The sequence below is a fragment of the Ursus arctos genome, unplaced genomic scaffold (assembly GCF_023065955.2).
Source record: "Ursus arctos isolate Adak ecotype North America unplaced genomic scaffold, UrsArc2.0 scaffold_11, whole genome shotgun sequence".
NCBI lineage: Eukaryota > Metazoa > Chordata > Mammalia > Carnivora > Ursidae > Ursus > Ursus arctos.
This window is the reverse complement of record NW_026622775.1, coordinates 12,970,781-12,988,728: the sequence shown is the minus strand read 5'-3', so window position 1 is coordinate 12,988,728 and position 17,948 is coordinate 12,970,781. Positions and strand designations below refer to the sequence as shown.

Genomic DNA, 17,948 nt, shown 5'->3' with positions numbered 1-17,948 from the left:
TCATCAGCATAAGACTTAAGTACATCATCAAAGGTAGCTGTAGGGGCGCCTGGGTGGCACAGCGGTTAAGCGTCTGCCTTCGGCTCAGGGCGTGATCCCGGCATTACGGGATCGAGCCCCACATCAGGCTCCTCCGCTATGAGCCTGCTTCTTCCTCTCCCACTCCCCCTGCTTGTGTTCCCTCTCTCGCTGGCTGTCTCTATCTCTGTTGAATAAATAAATAAATAAAATCTTTAAAAAAAAAAAAAAAAGGTTGCTGTATGTTTTTAAGGGAAGTGAGACTTGAATAGGGCTATGATCATGAACATGAAGGTCTTATTTCTGGACCTGAATCCCTGGTAATGAAATCTGAGATATGTGGAAGTCGACTAGCAGTATATGCAAACATACTTATGTGTGAAAGCTTGGTTAAAACTTAAGTTTAAACCAGTGAAGTGCTACATAGAAACCCAGTGTATAAATTGTCTTTATACCTCACCTCCCTTATTTGTTATTGTTCAACCATTAAAAGGATCTGTGGAAGAATTTAGAGGTCTTTGAGCTGTAACTGTTCTCTAACTGTAAATAAGATCAGGCTAGCTTGGGTGGACATGTTGACCAGAAAAACATGTGTCCTTGATGTTGCCTCTGCAGTGTGCTGTGCTTTACACAACCGTCGGAGGTCAGAGAAGACTTCGGATTCACAATCTTAGCTTGAACTGCAGCTCCCAATTAGCTGATCTCTATAAGAGCTGTGAGACAGATGCTCTTATCAACTTCTTTGCCAAGTCAGGTAACGCTTTGCCAATGCTGTGGTGCAGTGTATCTTGCCTAATAATTCAGTCAAGACTTGTTGGTTAATTAGTAACTGACAGCTACTGTGGTAGCACAGCCTTTTGGTGGGCACATTCAGAACTTACAAAAGCAGAGTGCCAGGGAGAGTAGTCAGCATCTCTAATTCCAGATTAGTAATGAGATAACTCATTCAGGCCCACACTATACAGTTTTATTCAAAGTTTCCTTCGGGGGGGTGGGGGTGGGTTCTGAGTTGAAATTTAGGAATGTAATACTTAGACTGTTATTATGGCATGTGAGTATGCCCTCTAGCACCTGGGGATAATGGAAAGGAACTGTTCCTAATGTTGGGCTGAACTTGCCTGTCCATACCATGATAATTACGAAATGGGAGGGGCCCGGGTTGGAATTTTCTTTGGTTCCTTCTCCCGTCCACAAACCCCGTTTGAGATTCTACACTAACGTTTAGAGGAAACAGCAATCCAGCCCATAGGAATTCAGGACATCGGAAGATGGCAAATTGGTCTTTCTTTTCTCTGTGTGTTGAGTTCTATTTATAATATCCTGTGGAAAAATCTGGACCAATTACCTGCCTTTTGTTAGAGGTGGGCCCTGGTTCTCCATTGGGTATATTGGCATACTTAGTAAAATGGAGAACATTAACAAATGACTTTAACATTTTAACACTGTTACTCCTTGCTGGGTGGTCTGAAGATAATAGCAATTTGTTTATTATTATTATTATTATCATTTTGAAGGGATTGATTTCTGAGCTAAGGCTTTGATGCCCTTTTGATTGTTTTGTGCAACTAGCATTTAAAGCAGTTCTACACCAGCCCTTGAAGGTCATCCGGGAAATTCTGGTTAATCAGACTGCCCATATGTTGGCCTGTTACCGAAAGAACTGTGCAAGTCCATCTGCAGCAAGCCAGGTGAGCCACCTACTGTACTTCGATCCTGAAGCGTTACACGGGATACTAAATGTGCGTTTTTTAAGCATTTGGCTATTGAAGGCTTATGATGTTCCAGGCACTTAGATGCTGTGCATAATAAACTATACAACCAAGAAGACTGAGAATGCATTTGGGAAGACTGGTCTTTTCATAGCCAACGTTAAAAAACTTAGTGGCTTTACAAGATGCATGAACCAAAAAATGTGTGTGCATATTGGGTTGACAGTCACTACATTATATATAAATAACAGAATGTTATATGTAAGAAATGTCATAATATAAATGGGATTCTCTTTTGCTTATAAAGATGAATATATGGTTGAGAAATGTGTGTGCTTAAATATCTTTTTAGGCATGTTAACAATCAGTTGATATGAGCAAATGGCAGGAATGATTTCTTTATATTTTACTAACATAAATATAATATCTAAATAGTGGAATTCTTTATATTTAAAAGTTAATAATAGGTATAAAGGGTTTTGAAGGATATGTCTCTGGGTATCATCTACTAATTTGAAAATCTTAGAAGCTCCTTTAAATAAATCTCATTTAGACTCTCTCGGGTAAAAGAAAAAGAACCTCATGTTCACATTTATTTTTGTACCTGTTCTCTTGTCCACATTTTTCCCTATGTCAGTCAAAGCTAAGTGGTACTTTTCATAATTTTATGTTGAATATCTGAATATAGAATTTGGATTGAAAGAGAAGACAGCAACAGATGGAAAAACTTTCTGGTTAACTCACTGTCAAAAGTAGTGGGTGCTCAGAGGATGTCTGAAACCCCCTCGAAAATAAGCCTTGGGTGCCTCGGTGGCTCAGTCGGTTAAGCATCTGCCTTTGGCTCAGGTCATGATCTCGGGGTCCTGGGATGGAGCTCTGTGTCGGGCTCTCTGCTCAGCAGGGAGCCTGCTTCTCCCTCTCCCTCTGCCTCTCCCCCCTACTCATGCACTTGCTTGCTTGCTCTCTCTCAAATAAATACATAAAATCTTTTTCAACAAAAAGGCTTTAGCAGCAGAGATAATGTAGATAAAATGGGGGGGGCAAATTTCATAATCTGGGTAAAGAAGGAAAATAAAATACAGTTATTAGCTTGGACTTTTCACAAAAATTTATTTCTGTGCTGTTCTAAGTGACTAAATTAGCCACCCATTCTTCTGTCTCCTGTGTTGACAGTCACATAAGCAACTCTTGAATCTCTGTGTAAGTGTCAATCCTCTTTATTAGCCAGAAGAAGTCATTAGCCATGACACTTCAGTAACTAAATTCCAATATCAGTACGATTTCATGGTGCACTTGTTTAATTTATACAAAGCCCACCAGGTGCACCTGGATCAAGTCCAATCACGAGCATTTTACACCCCAGCTTTACTGTTTGTTTTACAGCTCTGGGAACAGTATTCTGTCTCTGGAGTATCTCATACTGTAGAAGGATTAGTTGAAGGAGAACAGGTACAGTTAGTGTCCTCTCTGAAAGTTTATTTGCTAACGTTAAAACAATGGATTCAAAGACCTTAAGTTAAAAACAAATCTGTTGCCTATTTAAGGAAAGAAATCAAATCTGTCCGTTCATCCTGGTTTAAAAGTTAAAAGCTTTGTCTCTACTACTAGGTCATCTGGTTATGCAGTTTGATTATTTCTGGAGGAAAAATATGATGATACCACATTTTCTCTGAAAAAGTTGATAGAGATTATTCCTGTTCTTATGTGATTTTGCTTTCTCCATGAACCCATTTCAAGTGTACATTTCGACCAGTGATGTGCTTTAAGAAATGATATAATTTAGATATCTTGTGATTATCCAGCATGGAGTGGGGAAAATGTAGGGCTTATGAGACTTAGTGACAGTAGTATATTGAAATATACCATTACTTAGGCACATGAAATGACTGGACTTGGGTTCTCTTCAGAGAATATAACTTCAAATGTGCTGCCCTCCCATCGTTCACTTGTGAGAAACAATATCTAAAATTCCTAAAGGAATTCCAGTCTTTTACTGCAGAGCCCAAAGTTCCCCTGATCTAAGTAGGTCTTAAGGAGCTGTGTACTTGGATTATATGACACTGGACCTCAGAAGTTCTGCTTTTACCGAACTTCCAGGGCCAGGGCTAGCTTGAGGCTAGAGAGGCACTTAGTGTACAAAATTTAAGGAGACATCTACTCTGGAGATCATATTTTGATGCTAGGTTAAGACATAAAACTATAAACAACATTAGAGCAATTTATTAAGCTTACATAAGTAAGGTAGATTCTTTTTATTAAATCTAATAACTCACACTTCCAGACTTAAATATATTACATCGTATGGGAGTGTAGTGACTTCAAAAGGCAAGTCAAATGCCCTTAATTGCAAAGTAATAGTTTTTTTTTAATTCATTACTATTCTGTCATTTCAAAACTCAGAGAAGAATTCTATAAAGTCAGTCAAACTGGATGCATCTGAATTTCTACACCTTCCTCACCTGTACCTTTTTCCCCCAAGAATGATTATTATTCATGGAGGGTATCTAGAGAATTGGGGAAAGATTTATAGGGTTCATCTGCTGCCACATTTTCTTCCCCACCTCCAAAACATTGACAAAGAATGTCTCCTTATTTTTTTCATCCTAACTCCATTTTTCTTCTTCTTCATCAGTTTTCCTCCTTTTTTACCTCTTCTGTTTTCTTCTGTTGGTCTCCTCTCACCCAATCTCTTCTGATCAGACTTTTAGTCCTGTAGGGTCATTGTATGACAGGAGGCTCACCCCTTGGTGGCATTTAGGACAACAGATTTCTAAACTGTCTTAAAATAACCTGATTAATGAGCAGCAACCAGTGAAACTACAAGATAATACTTAAAAAACTGTGTGTACATGCTTCTATATGAGAATCTACGAATATTCTTAATCCATACTATGTAAGACACCTAACTGGTAACTGGCCCAGAAACAGCATTCAGGCCACATGGCTCTGGAATAGGATTATGATCTGGTTCCTACATCTTTTGATCATATTTTTCCTTGGTTGAAAAAGTAATGTAATAGCATATGTTGTCAAATAAAAACCTTTTATGCTAGAGAAAAAAAGAAGAAGAGTATTCTACTCCGATGAGGAAACATGTATTTACCTGTCTTTGATTCTCTGAAAGGAGATTAGAAGGAGAGGGGAAACAAACCACAAAGGAGAATTGTCCTGAAATATGTTTGCCGGAACCAATTAGAAAACTGTCTTACACATTCTTTCCTTGGTAGATCATGAGGAGAAACTTAGGATATGAAAAGATTTAAATGAAGGAATAAACCCTAATGGAGCCTTGAGGGAAATTTTCTTTTCAGTGTGGATTCTGATAAGCATATATTCTTTTCATCATTAAGAGAGAATGCTAAGAAAGCAATCATGAATTTATAGACCAAATACCTCGAAGGGCTGCATTGTGTTGTTATTTGCAGTATCATATGTACTTCGGAGTAGTTAGAGTGAGGTCACATAAGCTAAAGTAGGGATGGAGAGGAAAGTACAGGTGGATCAGAAAGACAAAATTAAAATAATTCATTTACTAATAGAAGGTAAAGAAAAAATGAAATTGGGTTCACCTGGTAGTTCTAATATCTCAAATAGGAAACATAAGAGGACGAACATGATTATGGAATTGTAGGAGTTTGATTTTGCCTGTTACCATTCAGCAGTGACACACCTAAATCCAAGAAGCATTTCCTATTTTAGTTTATATCTATAGTGTCATAACCTCCTTATTATGTTTTATTGATTCATATGTCTGCTATCTCTGATGGACTTTGGCATCTTGTGACATCGACTGTCCCTTATTCCTCTGACTGTCATTGACACTTTGCATGGACCCTATGACACGGTGGCATTTAATGTGCGTTTGATGAGTTTATGACTAACTGTGTGAGTTTGAGATGCATGACGCACATAAAGGAAGAGATATCTCACAGGCAGTTGAAAAAAACACTGTTCTGGAACGCAAGAGGTAGAGGTTGGTAAGACAGATTAGGAAATCATTTATTTAATTGTATTTAATAAACATGTATGATACTGTGTGCTCAGTACCGTTATAAGGACTTTACAAATTAATAATCATTTAATCCTCCTAACGATCCCATGATCATGCAGGAGATGGGCTGTTCCAGTTTTAGATGAGAAAACCTAGGAAAAGAGAGAATGATTTGCCCAGGGTCACACACCTGTTAAGAGGCAGAACTGGGATTGCATTCTGCCAAAGCACCTAGAGAAAACTAACTGCCATTGTTTGAATACCACGTGTGTGTCAGTTTCTGTGCTCTAGGTGCTTATATGTGTTATCATTTAATCCTCAATTACCTCAAAAACAAATGTTTTTGTCTTACAGGTAAAGCTCAGGGGTTCTTTCTCATGAAGGCCAAGCATATGAAACAAATGTCTTTCTTTTTCAGCTTATTTTACCAGATTCCATGAAAGTATTACCAGTGTACATGAATTGTTTGTTAAAAAACTGTGTGCTGCTTAGCAGACCAGAGATCTCAACAGATGAGCGGGCGTATCAGAGACAGCTGGTCATGACCATGGGTGTGGCCGACTCTCAGCTTTTCTTCTACCCACAGCTTCTGCCAATAGTAAGTACAAGGCAGTGCTGCATTTCCTAGAGGAGTCTGGAAGGGAATCATATTTTGTCCTTTTCCATATGTTCTATCTGGAACATTTTGTTCTTAAGAAGAAATTTAAAGTCACAAATTCCTTCAGAATGTGTCATGTGGGACTGAGAGCAGAGGCTCCTTAAGTAAGTATATGCATCAACATGTGTTCAGTGTGGTGATGGTGATGGTGGGGGATTTGAGGTGTCCCTACTCCAGTGAATTGCTCAGATGATTGCCTTTCTTTCCTCATGCCCAAATTGGCAGACCAAAAAGTCAGTAAACATATTGGAGCAAGCCAACCTTCAGTTCAAGAAATGTACCTTTTAGCATTAAAGGCAACTGATCCATGTGTGTAGGGGTTCTTATGTGCACACATGTCTTTGTTTCTGTACAATGTATGAATGTCTAAAAGTCACCATATTTGATTAGAATGGCTATGATTAGCCTTGACCAAATACAATTAAGGATTTACAAATCAGCATATATTTGAGACCACCTACACTGTACAAGGGACCAACTTCACTTGCCCTTGGAGAATTTACTTTGCATATATTCCATTTATTTGATGTCAATCCTTAATGTCTTTAATGCCTCTGTACTCTGCAACTAAGCTCTTTTCCCCTGAAACCTAACAAGTTCAAGTTTAATCGAGGGATAAAAGAGGGGAAGGTTGGTAGCTTATTTCTAATTCCTGTATTGAAAGTCATACTCGGACTCTCAGTAACAGTACAATTAGTATTAGAAAGAGTTAGTTTAGGTTGGATTAAAAAATACTAATTCTTTCAATCAATATGAATGTTAGGTATGAATTATTACAAAATGATTGATTTTCAGATGAAATTGGATTAGCAACAATCTACATGCCAGAGAAACTAGAACCCTAAGGGATAAGAGCATCACCACTCCACTAAAATCCTCTTCCCAAGGTCACCAGTGGCCACCATGCTGCTAAATCCAGAGGGCAGTTCTCAGTCCTTCTCTTACTGTCAACAGTATCTGACACAGTTTATTTCTTCCTCTAGGAACACCTTCTTCACTTGACTTCTGCTTCCCTGGCCACTTCTCCTGCTGCTTTTGCTAGCTTATCCTCTTCTTCCTGTCAGAGTACCCCGGGCTCAGTCCTTGGGAAGCTTCTCTTGTCTGTCTGTGCTCAATCATGTGGGGTGCTCACCTGTCCTTTCAGGGCCATTTATATATGTATTCCCATGTTTGTATCTCCAGCCAGACCTCTGTCCTGAACTCTAGGTGTGTCTATCCTGTAGCCTACTGAGCATCTCTCTGTGGGTGTGTAATGGGCACCTTCACCTGACCCCTGGGCTCCACTCCACGCCTGCTCTCCTGCAATCTTCTCCATCCCCATTTACCTCTATTCCCTCTTGCCAATTCTTCAGGCCAAAGCTTGCAGTCACCCTTGACTGCTTTAGTTCCCTTGTCCATCACATCTCATCCACCAGCAAACATGCCCGCTTTCCTTTCCAAGAATATCTGGGTTCTGACCACTTTCTCTCTTCCTCATCTGTCACCACTCAGATTTGAGCATAATCATCTCTCCCGTGGACTGTGGCAGGACCCTCCTAATAAGCCTTGAGGCTTGCACCTTTGCCTCTCCAGTCTGTGTTCAGCATAAAAGTTAGAGTGATCCTGTTAAAATAATTATGAGCTCATGTCCCTCCACTACTCAGAACACTCTAGGATTTCCCATTTCAGGAAACGCTGGATTTCCTGCTGCCTTGGCCCAGTGCTGTCTGTACAAACCTCCTCTCCTTTTCTGTCTGATCTTGTCTTCTGTTACTCTCCACTTCCTCACTCTACTCCAGCCACCCTGGCCTCCTGCTGATCCTGAAACATCTGAGACAGACTCTTGCCTTAGGATCTTTGCACCAACTATTTCCTCCATCCTGAATGCTCTTCCCCAGATATCCCCATGGCCCCATCTCTTATCTCTTCAGGCCTACCCAAAAGTTACCTTTCCAACAAGCCTTCTTATTTACAAGCCTTCTTCTATTTAAAGTTGTACCAGCAGCACCAACATACCCTATCCCACTTTCCCGCTTCTTTTCTTCATAGCACTTAACACCATTTAAAATTCAGTGTATTTTACTTATTTGTTGCCTCTTATTCCTTCCAAAAAAATGATTGGTGTGCTAGAACAGTTACTGTCTAATGACTAGAATAATGTCTGGCACATAGTAGGCATTCATTAAATAGGAAAGAAGGGAGGAGGGAGGTGAAAGGAAAAGGAGGAGAGAGGAAGAAAGGAAGAGAAGGATAGCAGACTCACTAATTCTCCTGCCTTTGCCTGCACAGCACACGTTAGACGTCAAAAGTACAACCCTACCTGCTGCTATTCGTTGCTCTGAGTCCCGTCTTTCAGAAGAAGGAATATTCTTATTGGCTAATGGTCTCAACATGTTCTTATGGTTAGGAGTTAGTAGCCCACCAGAACTGATCCAAGGAATATTTAACGTGCCATCTTTTGCACATGTTAGCACAGATATGGTGAGTATTTTTTTTTCGTTGTTTTTGTGGTATTGTACAAAGTCTTAAATGTTTTGTGTTCATGTGCAACCACATATTACAAAGTAGAAAAAACAGTAAGGCATATAGTTCTTTATAAGAAAGAGAATTTAATGTTTTAATGAATAACAGTTAACTGGTATAAAGTTATTTGTAAAGTATTATCAAACCACCAGAATATATGACTTTAAACAGAGATTGCCCAGCACTTCCAGATCATTTACTGTGTGTTCGTCACTGTGCCTTAAATACTTTAAATACATCATTCCATTTAATTCTCCTAACAAATCAGTGAGATGGATATTGTTATCAACATTTTATAGATGAATTGATTGAGGCTTGGAGACAAGTTCTTTCCGGCGGTCAGTAGCAGAGGTGGAGAGTAAATTCAGTTCTTATACTCTGTACTCTTCCTGGTGCTGAACTGCATATTCAAGAGAATGCAGAAATCTTTTATCCATGTTCAGCTACAGTCTTAGACTATGTCAGATTAATGAGTTGCAAAAACAATAATCTTACGAAAACAGGTTATATACCCCTTTGTTATAAATAAGTTATATACTCTCATTAAAAAGAGATTGTGGATTTGATATAAAATGAATACAAATGACTTTATTTGTAAAGTACCTTAGGGGGCGCCTGGGTGGCTCAGTCGTTAAGTGTCTGCCTTTGGCTCAGAGCCTGATCCCAGGGTCCTGGGATCGAACCCTGTATTGGGCTCCCTGCTCTGCTGGGAGCCTTCTTCTTCCTCTCCCACTCCCCCTGCTTGTGTTCCCTCTCTCGCTGGCTGTCTCTCTCCCTGTCAAATAAATAAGTAAAAAATCTTAAAAAAAAAAAAAGTACCTTAGGAAAAAAACAGCAATTATCATTTGTTTGAGAGTCAACATTTATTGCAGGTCTTATTTATAGAGCATTTTTGCATGAGCACCATTGCTATGATGGTTATTGCCTTACTCTGCTTGGTGGTGGATTTCTTATGAATTCACATGTAGAACTCAGCAGGTAGTTTGTTCCCTGAGTCCTCACTGGTACAATGGTAAGATGAATTAAGTCTCGTTAATCCCTCAATTTCTGTTACGAAGGTAGATACATAATAACTTGGAAGAAGAGACAGGGTCAAAATTTCAGGCTTAGGTAGTCAGTTTATGGAGACGCATATCCATTATGAATGTCAAAAAAATATTTTTTAAGGAATTAAAGGTATCCACTTCCCATTAAGAAACTAGTTTTAAGATGAAGATTTAGAAATAGTACAAGATGTTTGCATGTGGTTCAAATTAAATGATCAGAAATGCAATTTTTAAAAGATAAAAAATTTAAGATTCAATATGCCAAGAGCTATGAATCTGAAGAATGCTTATATAAAATTTAAGGGAGTTTCCTCATTTGTCACAGTGTATTGTTGGAGTAAATGTTAAATGCATATTTGCTAAATTGAATGTTACATACGAAATCGCCAAAGTCTCTCTACCACAAAGCAGCAGATTCGTGGGTTTGTGCTTATAGCTTGTGCCTTCTCTCAACCTTCTTCAAAAAGTAAAACAAAAAGAAAAAAGAAAAGAAAAGACCACATGTCACTTTCATTAGAGACAGTCGGCACTTTGAAACATATATGTGAAGTATCCTTACGTTATTTGTTACAGAGAAAGATCTACCTTAATGTCAAAAAATTCATATAGGGGATCGAATGTGAATATAAATAATGAATTTTCTGCCTTTTTTCCCCCCAAAACTCCTGTGAAAAATGTTGGTTAGGATCTTTTTCTGAAACTTGTGACTTTGTGATAAAACCTTCTACCTCGCCTTTTCAATGGCTAAGTCACAGATGATGTATTAGCTCTTGATATCTGTTTTTTGAAAAATAAGCACTAGTGTTTTACTCTGTCTAATTGGAAGAAATGAAGTCCAGATCCTTCACGTCCCCGTCCCCTGAAGGCCACATGCAGCTGGATGGCTATCTTTTATAAACCATTAGCCAGATTCCAGGGACATCTCAGGGGCCACATTCCCTTTGAGAAATCAGCATTTGATGGTTTGTCTTAATTTTGGAACAGTGGTATTTGGATGGCTTTTTCTAAACATGGTAATGGTTCACAGTCCTGCAATGGATCCAGTGCAGGAAAAAAGTACATCCTTTTCTCCCATCACAAAGCCTTGGAAGAGCCATCTTACAAAGGGATTAAACTTCATAGTGAATGATCCAAAGATATCCTTTGCATAAAACATATACCTGTTGTGTCATTTCAGTGATGTATATGTGTCAAATTCCAGAGAAGGATGTTTATTTTCAATAGACAGTTAATTGGTGGAAAGTGTGCCAATAAGAATAATTTTTAGTGTGTTTTTTTTTTCACATTTTTAGTTTTTAGGTAAACAAACTAAGCCAACCAAATACACGGTGTAGAAGGATTTTTTTTTTAACTTTAACATTCTAATAATCTCATTGCAGCTTCTATCTAAATGTTATCAATTACACTGCAACTTAAACTTTGGTTTTCTTAAATTTAGACATTACTGCCTGAGGTTGGAAACCCATACTCTCAAACACTCAGAATGATAATGAGTATTATCCAACAAAAGAGGCCATATTCAATGAAGGTAAGAATGAGATTTTATTTTTTCCTTTCTTCAAGTGTTTATTTAAATTTCATTACAGACTTTAAATGCATGTCCTATATTTTTATAACATGATCTCTGATAGAAAACTCATACTAACCTCTAATGTATCTACCTACTCAACAGATGCAAACATAAAAAATAAATAAGTAAATAGGTATCACCACAGGTTGACCATGGGTTATTTTAGTAAGTGTTAACTTAGTAATCATGAAGAATTTCTTCATGGCGTAGTAGCAATTGATATCATTAACAGACTATGAAATGTCTGCCTTCAGTACTTAAAATTACTTAATTCTTGAACTATCATTCAGAGCATTTTTAAAATTTTATTTTTACAACTTTAGATTTGTGATCCCTGAGAAGTTTGTTATCCTAGCCCTTCTCAGCTGTTTAAACCTTCAAGTTTGAGGGAAAGATTATAAAATGTTATAACTCAGGAAAATTATGCCTTGTTACTATAAGTCCCACCCACTCACCTGTCTTCCTTCTCAAGTTCAATATTAGAGTCTCCTGGAGCTTGAAATGTACAGATGACGATGATGGTTTATTACTGTGCTACTCCCTGCAAAGGTATAGGACACTCACCTGGAGGCAGGCCTCTACAACAAGCGGGGTATTAGGGGCCATTTTTCCCTGAAACGTAAACGGAATATTAATCTTAAGTCAACATCCTTAACCGTGAAAGATATTCTTGCATGCACACATCAACTGTAGGCAGAGCTGAGGTAAACTGAACTAATGAAGAGCTTTATAATCTCTAGGATGGCTGGGTGAACACAGAACATTTCTAGCACTGTTCTCATACCACACGGCATCTACTTGGGTTCAGTTTTAGGGTGAGACCTAGAGATGGCAGAGGAGGCTCACACCAAACACAGTCTTCATATGACACTCTATGAACGCCCTGGAGGCATGTAATGAAATCTAAGTTCTCGTGAAACAAAAATTGAAAACCACCGGTATAAGTGCACAGAAGTGATGATCCATCCACTTTCATCCCAGCTGCTGCCGCGGCGACCCCACCATGGCCCCATTTTCAGAGAAGAGCTAACTATGGAGATCACCCTTATGCTCAGGAGCCTCTCCTTTCAGGAAAAATAAAACCTGTCTCTCCTCTGCTTTCTCCCACCTGCTTTAATAGTGCATGTTAGCTGTAATAAGTCATATTGGCTTTATTTATAAAAATATCTGGGATAAGCGCTGAATATATGTGAATGAGAAATAAGCAGTTGCATGTTAAATAATTTTGGCTTGAATGCTTAAATCAAATTTTCTTATATGCCACTTGCAAATGTATCTGTTGTTTATAAGACTTCTTTGGCCTTTTCAAGGTACTATTTGTATAACAAATTTGAAAATCTAAAATCTACAGATGTTAGAGTTGAAAGGACTCTAGAAGACACCTGGTCCAGCCGCTGCCTTTCAGCTGCCTCCATCTAACAGATGTGAAAGTGAGGCTCGGAGGAGCTCACTCACTCGGTTACTGTCTCACAGCTAGATCAGGGCAGATAGAGGCCTAGCCCCGGCTGCTGAGTCCAGTGCACTTAGCGTTATACCTTGGGCTCTCGCATTTGAAAATAGAACACACAAAGGAAATAAAAACACATTTATAGACTCTTTAAATCTTTTAAAGAGTCAAGATTGAAGAGGATGGGTCTAAAACTGGAATGGAAGGGTCAAGAACAGCAAAATCAAACCCAGAAGGCACTGGTGCCTTCTAGGTTATGCTAATTAGCTTTTTAGATAATTGACCCTTTTAGACCTCATCATTGTCTGCATGGTCTTACATATGTGGGAGAACAAAACAAAAAGATTTCTATCACAGGATATCTGGAAAGATTACCAAAATCAGATGTCTCACTGATAAATTCTAGTCGTGCCCTGCTCCAAGTTCTCTGTGTTTCAAGTGTTTGCCATTCATTTCTTCCTCATGTATTTTCTAGATTACTCCCCTCCCATTGGCTCCTTTCTAGTTTACAAGCCGTTCAAATCTACCTTCACTGAAGCTCCTGATTCTCCAAGATTCTGCTTCCCTTTTATTTCATTCTAAAAATTTGTATTAAATACTAGCAACATACCAGGCATTTCATCACCATGCTTCTTGAAAAAGCCATCTGTTAACTGCTTATATTCCCTTATTTCCATGTCTGCAGCTCTCTGAAATGGCCAAACAGCTAAAGAAATTGATTCTAAATCCCTTTACAACAATTACAAAATTGAATGTTACCTCTTCCCTCAAATTTTCTCTTCTGTCAGCTTTCAAAATGTCATATTCTCATGATACTTCTTTCTTAACTGACCTTTTTCTTTGGATTCTTTTCATTTATCTGCCCCTTAAGAAGAGTTGGTGTTCTCCTAAGTTGTGTCTGTGACTGTCTTCTCATTCAGCTCATTCTTTTGGGCCATCGTAATCACTCTCATTATTTATCTATTTGTTGTGAGGCATACAATGAGAAATGAGAATGGCTTTTGAAGTGCATTGATTCTTTAAGGTGCCTGGTACTGTGGCCTAGAGAATAGAACCTGGGACTACTTGAGATAGTCAGTGCTTCCATGAAGAGGGTGCATAGGAGGCTGGGAGGGACACCAGCAATGATCGTTTTAATATTCTCTTCCCACTCTATAAGGTTATGTCCCTCCCTATAGAAATGTGAAGGGAGGGAGCTGATAAAATATGGATTCCCCAGTCCATCCCGGTATTTTTTCCTCTTAGTTGTGTGGTTTACTCCTTGAGGAGAAGACCACTAGCATGTCAAGACAGGTAAGATGCCTTGCCAGCACTTCCATGAATCTGCTTCCTGAGACCTTCCACCATACTTTCTATGTCATTCTGGAACTAGTAGTGGGTGGTTCAACTTTGTCTGTAGAGCTTCAAATGGTAGAGCCAGGATCTTTTTTTTAAAAAAAGATTTTATTTATTTGAGAGACAGAAACAGCATGAGCAGGGAGAGGGGCAGAGGGAGTGGGAGAAGCAGGCTCCCCGCTGAGCAGGGGGCCTGACGTGGGGCTCCATCCCGGACCCTGAGATCATGACCTGAGTCGAAATCAGATGTTTAAGCGACTGAGCCACCCAGGTGCCCTGAGTCAGGATATTTGTTATTTTACCATAAAGTTAAGTTTCTCCTTAGACTGAAATTCATTTCCTATTCTATTTCCCACCTCAGATCATAGCCAGACACCCTTCATCAAAGGAGATTTTACAGTGAGCACGGTAGGAAAATAACTAACCCAAGTGAATGGTAGCAATAGCATATTCTTCTCAGATGTATACTATGAACTTTCTCCCATTAATTTCCATAGAGAAATGAAATTCTAAAGAAATTGGAGCCTCAAATCCTTCCCTTCACAATGTCTTATTCTGCCCCGTCTCAGCCTGGGCTGTGTCACTGAGGCCAGACCCACATTGCAATAGCCCATCAGGGACAGTAGCAGAGTCCTAGGTGGGAGAAGGTAGCTACAGCACCCGGAAAAAGAAAATGGCCTTGGCTTCAGGCTCACCAGGGTGTAAGTCTTAATCTCTTTTGTAGAGGTTTCCATTGAAGGTTAGTTGTGCTTCTCCATGTTGCGGTGGAGGCGTGCCTGTCCACGCTGCTGTTCCAGTGCTGCGTCCCTGTGCCTGGCAATGACGCCTGAAAGCCAAGACGTCACACCTGTCCAAATCCACATAGATTCGCTGAGCTGTAGTGGTGGCACCAGCAGCTGTTGTATTTTTATCAGGTCAGGCGTGGTTTAAAGCTTATCAGCCTAGGGGCCAGGCCAAAATAACATAAAGGAAAGAAGGCAAATCGTGTTGACAGAATTATTCTACTTGATAACTAAAGCCAAAGTATGGAGGGCCAGGCCCTCCTAACCAAAATGGAATGTACTTTCCTCACTGCAGCTGATAACTGCAGACCTTTCTGGTGGTTTCACCAGGTGAGAGGAAGTGAGAGGGTGCCATGAAGCAGGCAGGGAGACATTGTTTTGTATGCGTGCTCCATTACCTCCACTCAGCGCTCAATAGATAACAAAGTCTGACCATCAGTAGAAGACAAATTCTGACCATTCAGATCATCATCTCTGGCTTCCTGAGAACAGGAGTGAGTAAGTAAGGACCAGGAAGGGCTCCAAGTGTTCATGCCAAGGCTGCCCCCTTCTGGGCTTCTTTCCCATGCACCTCTTCCCCTAGAGCAGCTTCGTCCAATAATGCAAGCTGCATATGGAATTCTGCATTTCCTAGTAGCCCTGTTAAAAATGTAGAAAAGTCATTTTAGTAATATATTATTAACCCAGTATATCCAAAGTATTTCCACATAGATAAGCAGTTAGTTTTGCATTTTCTTTTTCTCAAAGTCTTAGAAATCCATTGCGTATTTTACATTTACAGCACAGCCCATTTCGGACTAGCCATGTTTCAAGTGTTCGATAATCACATGTCACTGGTGGCTGCGGTACTGGACAGCATGGCCCTAGATGATTGTTACAAGCAGGGAACAAGAGTCCCCTGTGCAGTCCACCTCTGTAGCACCTCTCAATTGTGTTTCTTTTTTTTTTCTTTTCTTTTTTTAGTAGGTTCCATGCCCAACATGGGGCTTAAACTCATGACACAGATCAAGGGTCACATGCTCTACCCATGTAGCACCTCTCAAATCTCTTCCCTTTCCACCTTTACTGCCCTGTAATTCAGATCCTGATCAACTCCCACCTCGATGCCTCCAGCTGCTTCCTTTCGAGTTTCTCTCATCTCATAGGGCATTCTGTATGCTACCAGTTAATTCACATTGTCTGGGCAGCACTTTCACTGGACCCAATTCCTACAAAAGCTCAGACTCATTTAGGTGGTTTGTCCCTCCTTCCACTGACTTTAAGATTGTTAATTCACATGCCAGCCATGTCTGTCTTTGGTACATGGTACCTGGCACCCCATTATGGAATGCTCTCTAACCCCACCCCACCTCCATCCTTAAGGAAATCCTGCCTTACCCTTTAAGGCTCAAGTGATCGTTAATACCATTGTGAAGCCTTTTCCATAGTGTTTTGCCTATATTTCATTGTTGCCACTTACAATTATATGTCTTGGGTTTTTATGGTTCTGGGGTCAGTGCGTCCCTCCACTCTGGATAATAGGCACTTTCCCATCGTCCTCCAAGGCCTCACACACAGTGGACATTACGTAATTTTGGTGAAATATAAGCATACAAAATTGAGCCACATTCAGAGAATGTTTATAACCACCCACCTTGTTATTTTTTCCTAGCTGACAATAGTAAAGCAGCGGGAGCAGCCAGAAATGGTTTTCCGACAGTTCCTTGTAGAAGACAAAGGACTTTATGGAGGATCGTCTTATGTGGATTTCCTTTGTTGTGTTCACAAAGAGATCTGCCAACTGCTTAATTAATTGAATCTTCTCTTGTTGTTGTTGTTGTTGCATTTCTAAGGAGATAATCTCCTTCTTGGTGCCTAAGTCTCCAGATGATAACAGGCTAGTTTTGATTTCTTGCTCATTTTCAAAATAGCTTTCCAGGACAATATTTAGGACTTCAGCTTTGGTGCTCAGGTATAAAGTCAGTGAGGGTACAGTTGTACCTTTTAAAGGGAACAGTCTATTTCTGATTGCACAATTTTTAACTGTTGAAAGTGATACAGTTTGCATTTTCATGAAAGGCATAGTTTACAGAACTGTAGACATTCTCAATTTTCTTTCTTTGTGTTAGACATATAAATTATTTTTCAAAATGTATAGATTTGGGGTAAAAAGTTGTCTTGGCTCTCCCATTTGCAGTGAGGGATAAAAAAAACAATTTTTACATTATACTTAATTTTTTTAAACCATGTAACACCCATTGAACATGTTTTTCAACTTAAGGTTTGCATAGCAGACTTTTAATGGCCTTGGAATCTATTTGGTAGAACAGTTTGTGTTCTACGTTTTGTTTTGTTTTTTTTTCGTAATTATATGTTGTGTATGTTAAAACTATTTTCCAGTTGTTGTTTTGTCTATAAAACTGTCTTTATCTATATTCTTAATGGTTCTCTGTACAATTTTGAGGGTTTCTACCTGTATATAATGGATATTAACCAGTATCAATAAATCACTTCATATGCTCTTACTCAACAGGTAGAAATTTTTTAGGTATTTTGAGATTTTAAAAAGAAGGGTAGTACTCAGTGTCTTGGGAAAAAGTTGTTTAAGTGGTTCACTAAGAACAAATTGGGAAAACTAAAATTTTTTTTTTGAGGGTTGGGAAGTGTTAAGTGAATGAATCAATCTAGGAAATATCAGAGACAATGTACTTGAGAAATGCATTTTTTAAAATTCTTTAATATGTCCTTGTGGGCAGAATAATAGAAATGGGCTATATGAGACCATTATTAATGAATATATATAAACCTAGGAGGGTGGTTTTGACTGGTGTGACACAGGCATCTGTCCTGTATCTGCCCTGTTCAACTTTGATATCAGTGATATGAATAAATAATAAGTATATTGAGTACA

At 39.1% G+C, this 17,948-nt stretch overlaps 1 protein-coding gene across 4 annotated transcripts in view; it reads left to right on the top strand.

Annotated features, from left to right (window-relative positions):
* The window catches only part of SEC24D (SEC24 homolog D, COPII coat complex component), a 98,972-nt gene extending 81,024 nt beyond the window's left edge, over window positions 1-17,948 (top strand). For all 4 annotated transcript variants that reach the window (XM_026499239.4, XM_026499238.4, XM_048212329.2 and 1 more), the window contains exons 18-23: window positions 634-772; window positions 1,588-1,706; window positions 6,137-6,316; window positions 8,645-8,836; window positions 11,363-11,452; window positions 16,710-17,948. In XM_026499239.4, the coding sequence (XP_026355024.2) occupies window positions 634-772; window positions 1,588-1,706; window positions 6,137-6,316; window positions 8,645-8,836; window positions 11,363-11,452; window positions 16,710-16,850 (861 nt within the window). In that variant the 3' untranslated portion in view covers window positions 16,851-17,948. The remainder of the gene's footprint in view (window positions 1-633; window positions 773-1,587; window positions 1,707-6,136; window positions 6,317-8,644; window positions 8,837-11,362; window positions 11,453-16,709) is intronic.